Source organism: Emys orbicularis, chromosome 2 (assembly GCF_028017835.1).
Source record: "Emys orbicularis isolate rEmyOrb1 chromosome 2, rEmyOrb1.hap1, whole genome shotgun sequence".
Classification (NCBI taxonomy): Eukaryota; Metazoa; Chordata; order Testudines; family Emydidae; genus Emys; species Emys orbicularis.
Window position 1 is genome coordinate 261,581,585 of NC_088684.1, and position 13,299 is coordinate 261,594,883.

At 44.3% G+C, this 13,299-nt stretch overlaps 1 protein-coding gene across 1 annotated transcript in view; it reads left to right on the forward strand.

Moving 5' to 3' along the window:
• The window catches only part of MLLT10 (MLLT10 histone lysine methyltransferase DOT1L cofactor), a 206,813-nt gene that overhangs the window by 66,604 nt on the left and 126,910 nt on the right, over positions 1-13,299 (forward strand). Inside the window, exon 6 of the mRNA XM_065397985.1 lies at positions 3,130-3,233. Within this exon, the coding sequence (XP_065254057.1) occupies positions 3,130-3,233 (104 nt within the window). The remainder of the gene's footprint in view (positions 1-3,129; positions 3,234-13,299) is intronic.

Sequence of the window (13,299 nt, forward strand, 5' to 3'; positions counted from 1 at the left end):
ACTTGGTGAGTGAGATAAGGAATTGGTAAAATCATTTCCAGATCAGAGGCCCCTCAACTAGTTCTTGTCTAGACTAGGATTTAAGGTGTGATATTAGCTAATTATGCCTTTTAAAAGTCTAGTGGAGACCAAACACATGGCCTTGTCTACACTTGATTCTGTAAAACATTTTAATTTGCATGCTACCTAATATATGCTAATAGCACACCTTAAATTCTAGTCCAGACAAGACCATAAAAAGCCATTCTATCCTTAACTCAGAATTTCATTGATTTATTTGTCTTTATCTACTGTATTTTGTTTTAGTTTGTATATTTTTCTGTCTTTATGTTCACCTCTTTTTATACACTTTTTTTCTTAAATTGTACCTCCATTATATTTGCCCCCATATTTCCCATTTATTCCCTTTTGCTCCACTCAAGTGTAGTCATACGTAAGCATTAGTGTGATTTCCTTTTCTTCAATGTAAAGATATGATATAGTTAAACAAAAGAGATATTGAAAAACAGAAGCAAACAAAAGTTGCTTCCCATCCTTTTTCTGCTGGGGGAAGAGGGAGTGCAAAAGGGACAGTTTGTGTGGGCCCACATTTGAGAGTGCCCCCAAACCAAGTGATGATACGATCCAGCATGCAGGGTCATAGTGCCACTTGGGTTTGGCCTGACCTGGCCTTCCCTGTATCACAGAGGAGGGGCAGCCAAGCGAAACCTGAGTGGTGCTGCAGCCCTATGCACCAGGACGCAATGCCACTCACTGAAATTTGGCTTGGCGGTGCCTCTGTCAAAATGGCCTTGTACTGCCCCGTGTGCATGTGAGAATTTTGTTTTTAAGGCCAACTTTTATTTTTGGTGTGTCCAAATCAGAGGATGTTTCCATGAAGGATTTCTAGTTGAAATCATTTTCATTTTGTTTATGCAACAGATAGGGCCCTACCAAATTCACAGTCCATTTTGGTCAATTTCACAGTCGTAGGATTTAAAAAATCGTAAATTTCATGATTTCAGCTATTTTAATCTGAAATTTCACAGTGGTGTAATTGTAGGGGTACTGACCCAAAAAGGAGTTGTGGGGCAGGTCACAAGGTTATTGTAGGGGGGGTTGCAGTACTGCTACCCTTAATTCTGCGCTGCTGGTGGTGGTGGTGCTGCTCTTAGAGCTGGGCAGCTGGAGAGGTGCAGTTGCTGGCCAGGAGCCCAGCTCTGAAGGCAGAGCCTCCATCAGCAGTAGCGCAGAAGTAAAGATGGCATGGTATGGTATTGCCAACCTTATTTCTGTGCTGCTGCCTGAAGAGCTGGCCCCTCAGTCAGCAGCTGCTGCTCTCTGGCCACCCAGCTCTGAAGGCAGTGCAGAATTAAGGTGGCAATACCGCAACCCCCCTAAAATAACCTTGCGACCGCCCTGCAACTCCCTTTTGGGTCAGGACTCCCAATTTGAGAAACGCTGGTCTCCCCTGTGAAATCTGTATAGTATAGGCTATAGACCGGATTTCACAGGGGGAGACCAGATTTCACAGTCGGTCACCCAGTTTTCATGGCTGTGAATTTGGTAGTGCCCTAGCAATAGGCTGCAACTATATTATAAACATAGAACAGCAGAATCTCTCTTAATTTACACTTCAGTAATCAGCACACCTCAATATTTATATTATAAAAAAACAGTTGTTTCACACACTTCTCACCAAAGCTTTAATTAGGAGAAGCTATAGTGAAGTCCACTATGGGGGTAGGTCCACACTACCCGCCCGATTTGGCGGGTAGAGATCGATCTTCTGGGATCGATTTATCGCGTCTCATCCGGACGCGATAAATCGATCCCAGAAGCGTTCCCCTGTCGACTGCGGAACTCCTGCTCGCCGAGAGGAGGAAGCGCTGTCGACGGGGGACCTTGCCTGCGCCACGTGGACCCGCAGTAAGTAAACTTAGTTCGATCTAGGAAACGTCGACTTCAGCTACGCTATTCTTGTAGCTGAAGTTGCGTTTCCTAGATCGATCCCCCGCCCCAGTGTGGACCAGCCCTAATTAAGCCTTCATTATTTTAGAAAATACATTGTAGCATGTGTACTAATATATTAAGTATTTATAATTACAATTACAAACACACCTGTCAAATAATGAAATATATTTTGATGGATTATTTTTGTTCTTTTTGATTGTTCACTTAATTGATAATTTGCAAAATTAAATAAATTGCTATAGGTCTCTCTAATTACTGTGCATTCGGTGAGATTCTGTAATGACATTTTTAGAAATCTGACAATCTGCTTTAAATCTAACTTTTCTTTGGCCTTTGAAATGAGTTTAGGATCCTGAATTAAACTCAATTTAAACAAGGTTCCAGCTAGACTAGTTTCTAACCACGTGGTTAGAAGGCTGTGCTGTTTTAGACTCATATTTAAATAAAAACTGTGTTGAATAGCATTACTAAACTTGGTTAAAGGCCTTTGAACCTCATGTAGACTTGGAGACATATTGTGAGACTTCTGAAAATCTGTTTCCACTTATTTGTATGTAAATATGCATTGCATAAAATTATTAAGTTTAACTTTAAATAGGAAGCTTCTCTGGACATAAACTAGGGTGTCCTACTTGTTTATACGGTATCTAGCATAATTAGACATTGATCCAGATTGGAATTTCTAAGTGCTACTACGATACTGCTACTAATAACTATATTTATAAGCAAACCTAGAGTAATTCAGTGATTTGAAGGAATGAACACAGGGTTGGGGAGTTCAGAAAATCTTGAGTTCTAATCACGTGTTAGCCATTGGCTGTTTGGCCATTAGACAAGTTGTTTAAGTTCTCTGCCTCAGTATTCCCCATCCTTAAAATTAGAATAATAGTGAATTAGGATAATACAGAGGTGGTGTGTAGATTTAGTTAATTTAATGTTTATACAGCACGTAGAAAAGGTAAAGTGCTATGCAAATCCTAAACAGTGTATATAACAATTTGCTTTAAAAAATTGTGATTAGGCTGTGTAAAGGAGTCCTCAAGTAAGCTTGACTACAAGATTAAGAAAATCAATTTGTCCTTGTAGCACATCATATAAAATACCTCTGTGAGTAACACAAAAATAATTTGGGTACTTTGTATGATATGTGAATACTTTTTTTTTTTTCTTTAATAGACGTGCTATATTTGTGATGAACAAGGCAGAGAAAGCAAAGCAGCAACTGGTGCTTGCATGACATGTAACAAACATGGATGTCGACAAGCTTTCCATGTAACATGGTAAGTATATATTATTATGTAATGTGCCAGAAATCCTTAAAAAAAACAAACAAAAAACCTGGAGAACACAGTGCCAAAATGAACAAACAGTTTATTCCTGGTATTTCTGAGGCTAGGTCTACACGGGGGGGGGGAAATCGATTTAAGATACGCAAATTCAGCTACGCAAATAGCGTAGCTGAATTCGACGTATCCTATTCAACTTACCCCACTGTGAGGACGGCGGCAAATCGACCGCCGCGGCTCCCCCGTTGACAGCGCTTACTCCTCCTGACGAGGTGGGAGTACGCGCGTCGATTCGGGGATCGATTTATCCGGCTAGATGAGACCCGATAAATCGATCCCCGAGAGATCGATTTCTACCTGCTGATCCAGGCGGGTAGTGTAGACTAGCCCTGAGGCACCTAATACTGTGGCATTTTAGTGAGAGGCCAGGCTTAATGCTGGATTTTTTTCTCATTGAAATGAGTGCCATTTTTTCTGGCTAAATATAGCAAATTTTATAGGGCAACATTACATGCCATAAACACTTTTTAGTGGCCAGAGTCAACCAGTGTTTTATAAGATGCTAGAAATAATGCAGTGAATCGTTCTTTTTCGAACGATGATCCTTATGTGTATTCCACTGTGGATGTGCACATGTGCTCGACGAAAAGACCCTTGTTAGCAGTGTCCATTAGTCTGTACCTGTATCCCTCTCTGCTTCTCATTCTCTGAACTGAGGACATAAGGGGTGGTGGAGACGGACCACCTCTTCAATTCCTTTCTGCTGCTTGGGGTCTGAGATGGAACCTCTTCAGTGTCCGCAGAAGTTGCTAGTTTCTTCTGCGTTGAACTGTAAATATTTGTAAATACATTTTACATAATTTTTTTAGTTAATTAGTGTAATTGTTAATAGTTAGGGCTTAGGTCTCTCCCTCCTCCTGCCTCTCCACCAGGGTGACTAGGCCCAAGATCCTGGGATTCAAGACCTATGTTTCCTGCCTCCTGGGCCTTCCTTGTCAGTAACAACCACCTCCGATGACTCTGCTGCCTTGGGGAAGCTCACATCCCATTGAAAGGCACTATTAACTGATCCTTTCCAAGCTGAACCCGCCAAGCCTCTTAGTGCAGGCTTCAGAGATTCCTGATGGATTGTGCTATGAGGCCCCCGTCCAACCCTGGTTTGTCAGACTCCCCTGTATATTGGTTGGAGTCACCAAGGAGCGCCCTTCCAAAAACTGAGATCTCTGGCTCTCGGGCTAATAAGAGTAGAGCTAAAGACTCCTCCAAATGGGCATGAGGAGGATAGAAGACACTCTTGCAAGAAGCTAGAGAAATCTTCCTCAGTTTCTCATCCAAGAAGAGGACCTCTTCTCCAACACCTTCCAAGTTAGGTGAGACTCTGCACCCAGGATATGGGAGCGTCAGGAGCTCACAGGGAGCATGGTACTGGTCTCCTAGCTCCAAAGAGCAGGAATGCCCCGAAACCGGCATTAACAACAGAAACAGGACTGTCCCCAGCATCAGCAAGAGAGAAACGGTATGGATGTTGCCCACATCGATAGTACTGTTGCACCATGTTAAGGAGTTGTCAGTACCAAAGACCACAATGAGTCCAACACCGCCAGTGCAGTATACTCCATCCCCTTTCTTCTGAGAAGGATGCTCTGCCCCTGAGGACATTGCTGTTGTCTTTGACGTGGAATCCCTAATCCTTTTGGAACCGATCCTGACAAGGGATATCCTCACATCATTGCTCTAGGAGGTACAAGGAAGGGAGAGTCGCTCATCAGTACCTTCTACTAGCCGGGGCATAACAAGAATCTTGGTCCCGACGGCACCACCCATAGAGTCTGGAGCTGCCTCTTCCTCTGATAGGTTTAGTGTTAGTGGGAGTGTGTGTCCACGCCCATCGCCCCCCCACCGCGTGGCTAACAGCGGGGATTTCTTTTCAGCCAACCCCCCCCCCCCCCCCCCCCCCCCCCAATTCTCTGGGATGATGGCTTCACACCCTCCCTTCCCCCACCGCGTGGCTAGTATCAGGGAAGATCCCTGTCAGCCAAAGGCGAACAGCCCAGCAGGAACAGGCCTCCCCCCACTGCGTGGCTAACAGCGGGGATTTCTTTTCAGCCAAAGGCAAACAGCCCAGCAGGACCGGGCACCTCTGAATGTCCCCTTAAACAAATTTCCCGTATTTCAACCAGGCTGAATGATATCACTCTCCTGAGGCTAACACAGAGAGATAAAGAACGGATGTTGCTTGAATGCCACCAAAGTCCGGGCCCATTCGCTGCAATGCTTTGTTCTGCAATGATTCCGAACTACTTGCTACTGGCTTATGTCCTACTATGGAGGACGGAATAAGGCTGCCCTCCCCAGAAACCTTCTGCAAAGGCTTTTAGAGTACCTCCAGGAGAGCTTCATGGAGATGTTCCTGTAGGATTTCCGCTCCATCCCCAGACACGTTAACAGACTTTCCAGTAGCTATACTGGCCGCGAATGCATCCCAAGTCTTTAGGGCAAATTAATCATTGAACACGCTTGCTTTTAAACCCTGTATTATATTTACAAAGGTACACTCACCAGAAGTGCCTTCTCCGGCTTCATGGTCCGGGAGCCCGCCTTGGGAGGGTTCGGAAGGTATTGGATCCAGGGTGATGAACAGTTCCTGGCTGCTGGGGAGAAGGGATTCTCCGCTTGCCTGCTGTGTGCGATCCTCAACCTCCTCCTCCTCATCTTCTTCATCCACAAAATCCTCCTCCTTGTTGCATGAGACTCCCCCTTTGCAGGTGTCCACAGACAGCGGTGGGGGTAGTGGTAGGGGCCCCCCCTAGAATTGCATGCAGCTCATCATAGAAGCGGCATGTATGGGGCTCTGACCCGGAGCGACTGTTTGTCTCCGTTGTTTTTTGATAGGTTTGCCTGAGCTCCTTAATTTTCACGCGGCACTGCTGTGTGTCCCTGTTGTAGGCTCTGCCCATCATGCCCTTGGAGATTTTGGCATATATATTGGCATTTCGTCTTTTGGAATGGAGTTCTGCCTGCACAGATGCTTCTCCCCATACAGCGATCAGATCCAGTACCTCCCATTAGCTCCATGCTGGAGCTCTTTTGTGATTCTGGGACTGCATGGTCATCTGTGCTGATCAGCTCGCCACGCTGGCCAAACAGGAAATGAAATTCAAAAGTTCCCGGGGCTTTTCCTGTCTACCTGGCCAGTGCATCTGAGTTGAGAGTGCTGTCCAGAGCGGTCACAATGGAGCACTCTGGGATAGCTCTCAGATCCCAGTACCGTCGAATTGCGTCCACACTACCCCAAATTCGACCCAGCGAGGTCAATTTTAGCGCTAAACCCCTCGTCGGGGAGGAGTACAGAAATCGATTTTAAGAGCCCTTTAAGTCGACAAAACAGGCTTGGTCGTGTGGACGGGTGCGGGGTTAAATCGATCTAACGCTGCTAAATTTGACCTAAACTCATAGTGTAGACCAGCGCTAAGTGACAACACTCCATTCGCTGGGCATCTACACTCCAGCACTATGGAGGAAATGCCACAGATCTCATTCATACAAGCAGTGATCAGTACCAGCTACATCACAGAATTTCTCTCCTATCCCCCTCCAGAATCCAGAATTTCTCTCTCTTTTCCCTGTCCCTCTTCAGGGACACTTCTCATGAGAGGATGCTGAGTCAAGAAGTAGACTCCCCACTCCATCTTGGAGTGACAGAACCAGTACCATTTCAACACACGGGAAAAGGGATTTTACTTGAAATAATTCTCATCTACCCCATGAAAGCAGAATGGATTTCAGATGGTTGAATGTTTTCATCCGATGATTAATGTTCAGGATGGTCATCCTGACCGTAACAATTCCCTCACTGAACAAGGGTGACTTGTTCACATCTTTCAATTTGGAGGATGTCTACCTTGACATAGACATCCATCTGTTACACAAAATATTCCTGAGAGTCACTGTAGGGCAATACAGAATGTTCCCCTTCGGCCTTGCACTAAGGGTATTCACAAAGAGAATATTGGCAGCGACAGCCTGCTTTTGCCGCTAAGGCTCATTGGTTTTTCCCTACCTCAGCAACTGGTTACTGGTGGGAAATCTTGTCAGGAGGTACAGATAGCAACCTTCTCCATATGCAACTTTCTGCATTCATTGGGACTTCAGCTAAACGCAGAAAAGTCCATTTTAGTTCCCACACAGACTGTACATTTTATTTAGGCAACCCTGGATTCTGTCCGTGTCAAAGCTTACCTGCCTCAGCATAGATTCCAATCTGTAAATTACCTTGTCTGCTAGCTTTAACTGAGTCCATACATGTCAGTTCACACCTGTTCCATCCTTCTAGGTCACATGGCTTTGTGTACTTATGTGATACCCTTCCTAAGACTTTGCCTTCTGTGTCTGCAGGCTTGGTTATGGCTAGGCTATGTGCTGAGCAAACACAGTCTGAACAAATTAGTTTTGATTCCCTCTCCCCCTTCTGAGTACCAGCTTCTCTCATGGTGGGAGGGACGCCTTTCATCCTCCTCCACTTACAAAGAGACTGATCACAGATGATTCCTTAATAGGGTGGCGAGCCCATCTGGATGAACATGTAATACAAAGTACATGGACTCCCCAATAATCCCAATTGCACATAAATCTTATGGAGTTACTATTCATTCAAACTCTGCAGGTCCGAATCATGCCTTACAACCTCGTAACGGTGTTCTACTTAAACAAACAAGGGGGAACAAGGTCTTCCCCTCTTTGTATAGAAGTGGTCAATCTTTGGAACTGGTATATTCATCACCAGATCACCCTCTTGGCAGTGCATCTTCCAGAATACACAAGAAGTTAGCAGACAGCCTCAGTAGGCACTTCTCCAGGGACCACGAATGGGAACTACATGATTTGGTGGTTCAGAACATTTTGACAATGGGGATCCCCCTCTTATAATCTCTTTTCATCTCAGGAGAACAAACAGTGCCCAATCTACTGTTCTGGGTGGCTCAAGGTCAGGGCTCCAAAGGAGACGAGTTTCTAGTTCTATGCTTAAGACAAATAACGTGCCTTCCCACCCATTCCATTCTGACCTTGGGTCCTGAGAAAGATCAAGCAAGAAGGAGTGTTGATGATCCTGATTGCTTTCAGGTGGCCCAGACATTTTGTTTCCCAATATTCCCCAGGTGTCAGCATGTCCATGCTTCTGTATCCAACTGTTCCTGGCCCTATTAACCTAGGACAAAGGCAAGATCAAGCATCCCAATCCGGCATCCCTCCACCTAACAGCATGTCATTTGAATGAGCGAGTAACCTAGAAAGACATGCTTAGAAGTGGTTCAATCCATCCTTTACAACAGTAGGAAGGAGTCCACAAGAAAGTACAACATGGCAAAATGGAAAACGTTTTCAATCTGTGTCACAATTATTGGATAACACCAGTGGATTCCCACATCCCTGTCATCTTGGAATCGTTCCTATCCTTAAAAACTTCAGGTCTGTGGGTGCACTTAGGAGCTATCAGCACTTGTCACCCTCTGGTTGACAACCACTCTATCTTCACCCATCCTCTGACTGTACGTTTTCTAATGGACATGGTTAGAAGTTTTCCCTGATGCTGAACTCTACCTGGACTTGGGATCTCAGTCTAGTCCTATCAGCATGAAGGAAGACTCTGTTTGAATCCATAGCACACCTGTTGATGAAGGTTGCTTTTCTGTTGGCCATCACGTCAGCCAAAAGAGTAGGTGAGCTGGGGGCCCTTATGGCTGATCTACCTTACATGGTCTTCCATAGGGATAAAGTCTTCCTGATATTACACTCAAAATACACCCCGAGGTGATCTTAGAATTCCATCTAAATCACACTATTCACTTATTTGTCTTCTTCCCAAGGTCGTATGCCACCAGTGAGAATAGAAACCTTCACTCTGTATGTGTCTGTTGAGGCATGGCATTCTACCTGCAGAGGACTAAATCCTTTAGGAAATCACCTATTTGTTGTTAGTATTCTTTGCACAATATATGAGAGAAGAAGCAATCTTGTCCCAAAGACTATCCAAATGGATTTCAGGTTGCATCCTGCTCTGTTACAAGCAGAGGACCTCTCCTCCGCAAGGGGTCAGAGCCCACTTGACTAGAGCACAGGCTGCATCACTAGCCTCACTCCAAGAGGTTGTTCTGGAAATCTGTAAAGCGGCACAATGTGTGATTCTGTTCAGGCTTTCATGAGACATTATGCCCTAAGCATTATGCAGGTATCTACTGCTGACTCCACCTTTGGCAGAGGTGGTACAGCAGGGGTCCTTGCACCCTCCTTCTCAATGAATATGGCTTGTGAATCACTCCCAGTGGAGTACACATAAGGAACAACACTTGAAGAAGAAAGGTAGGTTATTTACCTTCCAGTAACTGGGATTCTTCAAGATGTGTGGTCCTTATCTGTATTCCATTACTTGCCCTCTTTCCCCTCTGCAGCAGAGCCTTATACTAGGTTATTCATAGTAGAAAGGTACCGGAGAAAGAGTTGGTACACACCACACCTTATGCCCTTGGTTTGGAATGTGAGGAGAGAAGAAGGGGCACAGGCATGAACCAACAGTCAGGGCTAGCAATTTCTTCTAGTCTCAAGTGCATGGAGAACGTGTGCACCCCCACTGGAATAAAGATAGGGACCATACATCTTGAAGAGCCAGTTACTGGAATGTAAATAATATTTCTTTTCCACTTCCAGTTTAGCTTATTGAAGCTTTACTTTGAGGAGTCTCAACCATCAAAGGATAACTTGTATATACAGTTTATTCAAAACCACAACAAATTATGAAAAATTTTCTAGAGTTTATATATTGTGTATATAAATTCTTGCTGCATCTATTCTGCTGTAGCATATTGTCTAGATGCAAATTCTCTGGTTTTATCCTCTTTGTTTAAGTAGTGCAGCATTATGTTTCAGCATTCATCATTTGCTTGTGTGTGCCAGTCCACAGTGCAATTGCAATATTTTGCCAAATCTGTGAAATGTTATTTAACTAGCCTAAGATGAATTACACTTTTTTCTCAGTCCAGTCAAGCTCATTTTTCATATGTATCTTATTTTTCATGGTGAACAGTCAATTTCAAGTTTTCTTTGAGCATGAAAATAATACTTAAGGCTTGCTCCTGAAAACATTTATACATGAGTAACTTCAACCATGCATATAGTCCCATTAACTCAACGGGATTACTTGCATGCCTTCAGTTTCTCATGTGGATAAGTGTTTGCAGGACAAGAGCCTTAGTTATATTTTGTACTTCCAGTTCCTTTATCATTCATTGTTCCTCTTCTCTCTCCCCCCCCCCCCCCCCCAGCCCAATTTATAAAATGAATGCCAGGAAACAACATATTTCTATGTAAAAAATAATGTGTTCATGCCTTTCCTAATCCTGGTGCTTTTTGGTATTCCGTGATTAGATATGTAAACAGATATGTGAAGTAGCATGATACTTAATCAAAGGGGCTGGAATTATGTTCTTGGTCAACTCCAGGTTCTACTGGTTTTGGGGGACACATAACTTTTGTAAAATGGAGGGAATATGAAAGAATACAGGGTAAATAAAGAGAGATAAAGCTAGTTTTGTGATTTCTGGGCTAATAAAAAGGAGGGTTGAAAAGAAAAATTGGGGTTTGCATAGCTTTGTTCCTTGAGTGTTTGCACATGTCCATTCCACTTTAGGTGTTTGTGCACTAGTGCACTGGAGCCAGAGAACTTCTTCCGATAGTTGTACCCACTGGGGCAGCGCATCTACCCTCTGTGCTCTGGTGCTGCTAGCTGAGAGTCTAAAGGGCATAGTTGCCCCAACTCTCCTCAGTTCCTTCTCACCACCCAGGGTTGGTAGTTGGAGCGTGAGTGAGTGCTTCTCTGTCCTTACCTTTCTCCTGTAGATCTTGTCTAAAGATATATTTTCCTGTATATAGTTCTTTAGCTTAGTTAAATTAGTTAGTTTGTAGTGGTACCCTATAAAAAGTTTCCTTTATACTCATTTTTTGTTCATTTTGTTTTTTCTCAAGCTTTGGCTTGGTATGGGGGCATGCTGAAATGCCTGGCTTTCAAATGCTGTTCTGGTTGTAAGTCCATGCCAGTCAGCAGGCCCCACTCCAGCTGTTCAAAGTGCACAGGGGAGCGTCAAATTATGCATAAGTGCCCTATTTGCAGAGTGTTTAAGACCCAAATGAAGAAGCTGAGGGAGGTCCGACTTCAACACATCTTAATGGAGCATTGTGTCCTCACTTGGTGCCTACCCATTCAGTACATGGGGTTTTGGACTTGACTCCTTTCCAGAGTGTGCTGCTTGACTCAGTGGCTTCCCTGTATTGAAGGGAGCAAGAGAGAAGACACCACTCTCTGTCCCTGGTACCATGTAAGCACCAGGAGAATTCTAGCACCTGTATTTCCTTGGCCAGAAGAAGTCTTCCTCTTTGTGGGCTAAGTCTCCTTGGAACTCTCACAGAAGGAAGTTGGGTACTGATGGTAGAGCAGTCATAGTGTGGTGGTACCATTGAAACTGATTCCATTGCCTAGACCTTCAACAGCATTGACTTCCTCCTTGGTGTGTGGCAGAGATGTTTGTGACCATCAGAGATCTTCTTTGTCTATTAATACTGGACTTACCACTGATGCAGGATGAGACTGCAGGCTGATGCAGGATGAGACTGCAGACTATTCCAGGCATGCAGACGCCAACTCCAGGATCTACCTTGATACCTATATATAAGCACTGTCGATATCGAACCTGGCATCAGCACTGTCTGGTTTTGGTGCATTGGAATTTTGGACTAAAGACATGGCCATAGGAAAGCCCTGTATGCAACAACTGATACTGTCCATGTCTCCTCAGTCCCGTAACTGGCTTCTCTACCTGGTACTGCACCTCTTTGGCATTCTGATGCCAATTCATTGTCTGACTTTGAAGTGGTTTCTACAGGTTGGATTTCTATTTCAGAAGGTCACGAGGTTCACCCTGTTCTTCAGTGCATAGATCAAGATCTGAATACCATGATCCTTACAGTAGCTGGTCAAGAGACAGATTGCCATGGGGCTAGGCTCCAGTACCTTATCAAATGCAGCAGTGGCTCTTTTGAAATCGCTGAGGACTTCCTTCTGATTCCAGGGCTTCTTCTCCATGTCACCATGCTGCGAGATCCCCACAGAAATACAATTCCCAGTACTGATATCGGTACCCAGCAATCTGTGAAAGTTATTCAACTTGCTTCAGATCCTCTGATGGAGGAGGTCTCATTACCACCAGAGCAGATACACACTGGTTCCTCTGCTCAATACTTCCTCCTGTTCTCTGGATGAGGCTATAGTGCCAGAGTTGTAATCTCCAGTTGCAGATGACTACAAAACCTATCAGGGTCTGTTGAAGATGGTGGCCACTGCCCTGGGAATGCAGGTTGAACTAGTCCAGGATTACCCTGACAAGCTAGAGGGCATTTTGTATTCCACAAGTCCTTCGAGAGCAGCTTTGCCTATTGATGTCTATATTAGAGCCTTGGAAAATCCTTTGGCAGAGTCCTGCTTTTCTGACTCTTACTACTAAAGGAATTGAGAAAAGCTACATCATGTAGTGGCAGTGATTGAAAAGGCCAGAAAAGGGCATTTTCAATCAACTCCCAAAGTTAAGGATGCAAAGAAATTAGATTTATTTGGGGGATAGGTTTATTCATGCTCAGGTTTACAGTTCAGGATTGTGACCCATTAGACTTTGTTGCCATATTATGATTATTCAGTATGGGACTCAATGTACAAATTTACTGACAAGCTGCCAGATATGATGAATGAGTTCAAGGCTCTTTGAAATGAATCTGGTTGCTTGTACATCTTTTGCAGGCTGCACTGGATGAGGCCGATTGGGCTGCTTGTGTCATGGCAACAATGGTGATCATGTGTCATGCTTCCTGGCTTCAGTCATCAGGTTTACCTTCTGAAGTTTGGCAGACGATTGAGGGCTTGTCCGTCAAGGGCTCCAACTTTTTCTCTGAGAAAGACAGATGAAGCTCTGCATTCTCTTAAGGATTCAAGGGTGACCTTGAAATCCTTTAGCATTTACAC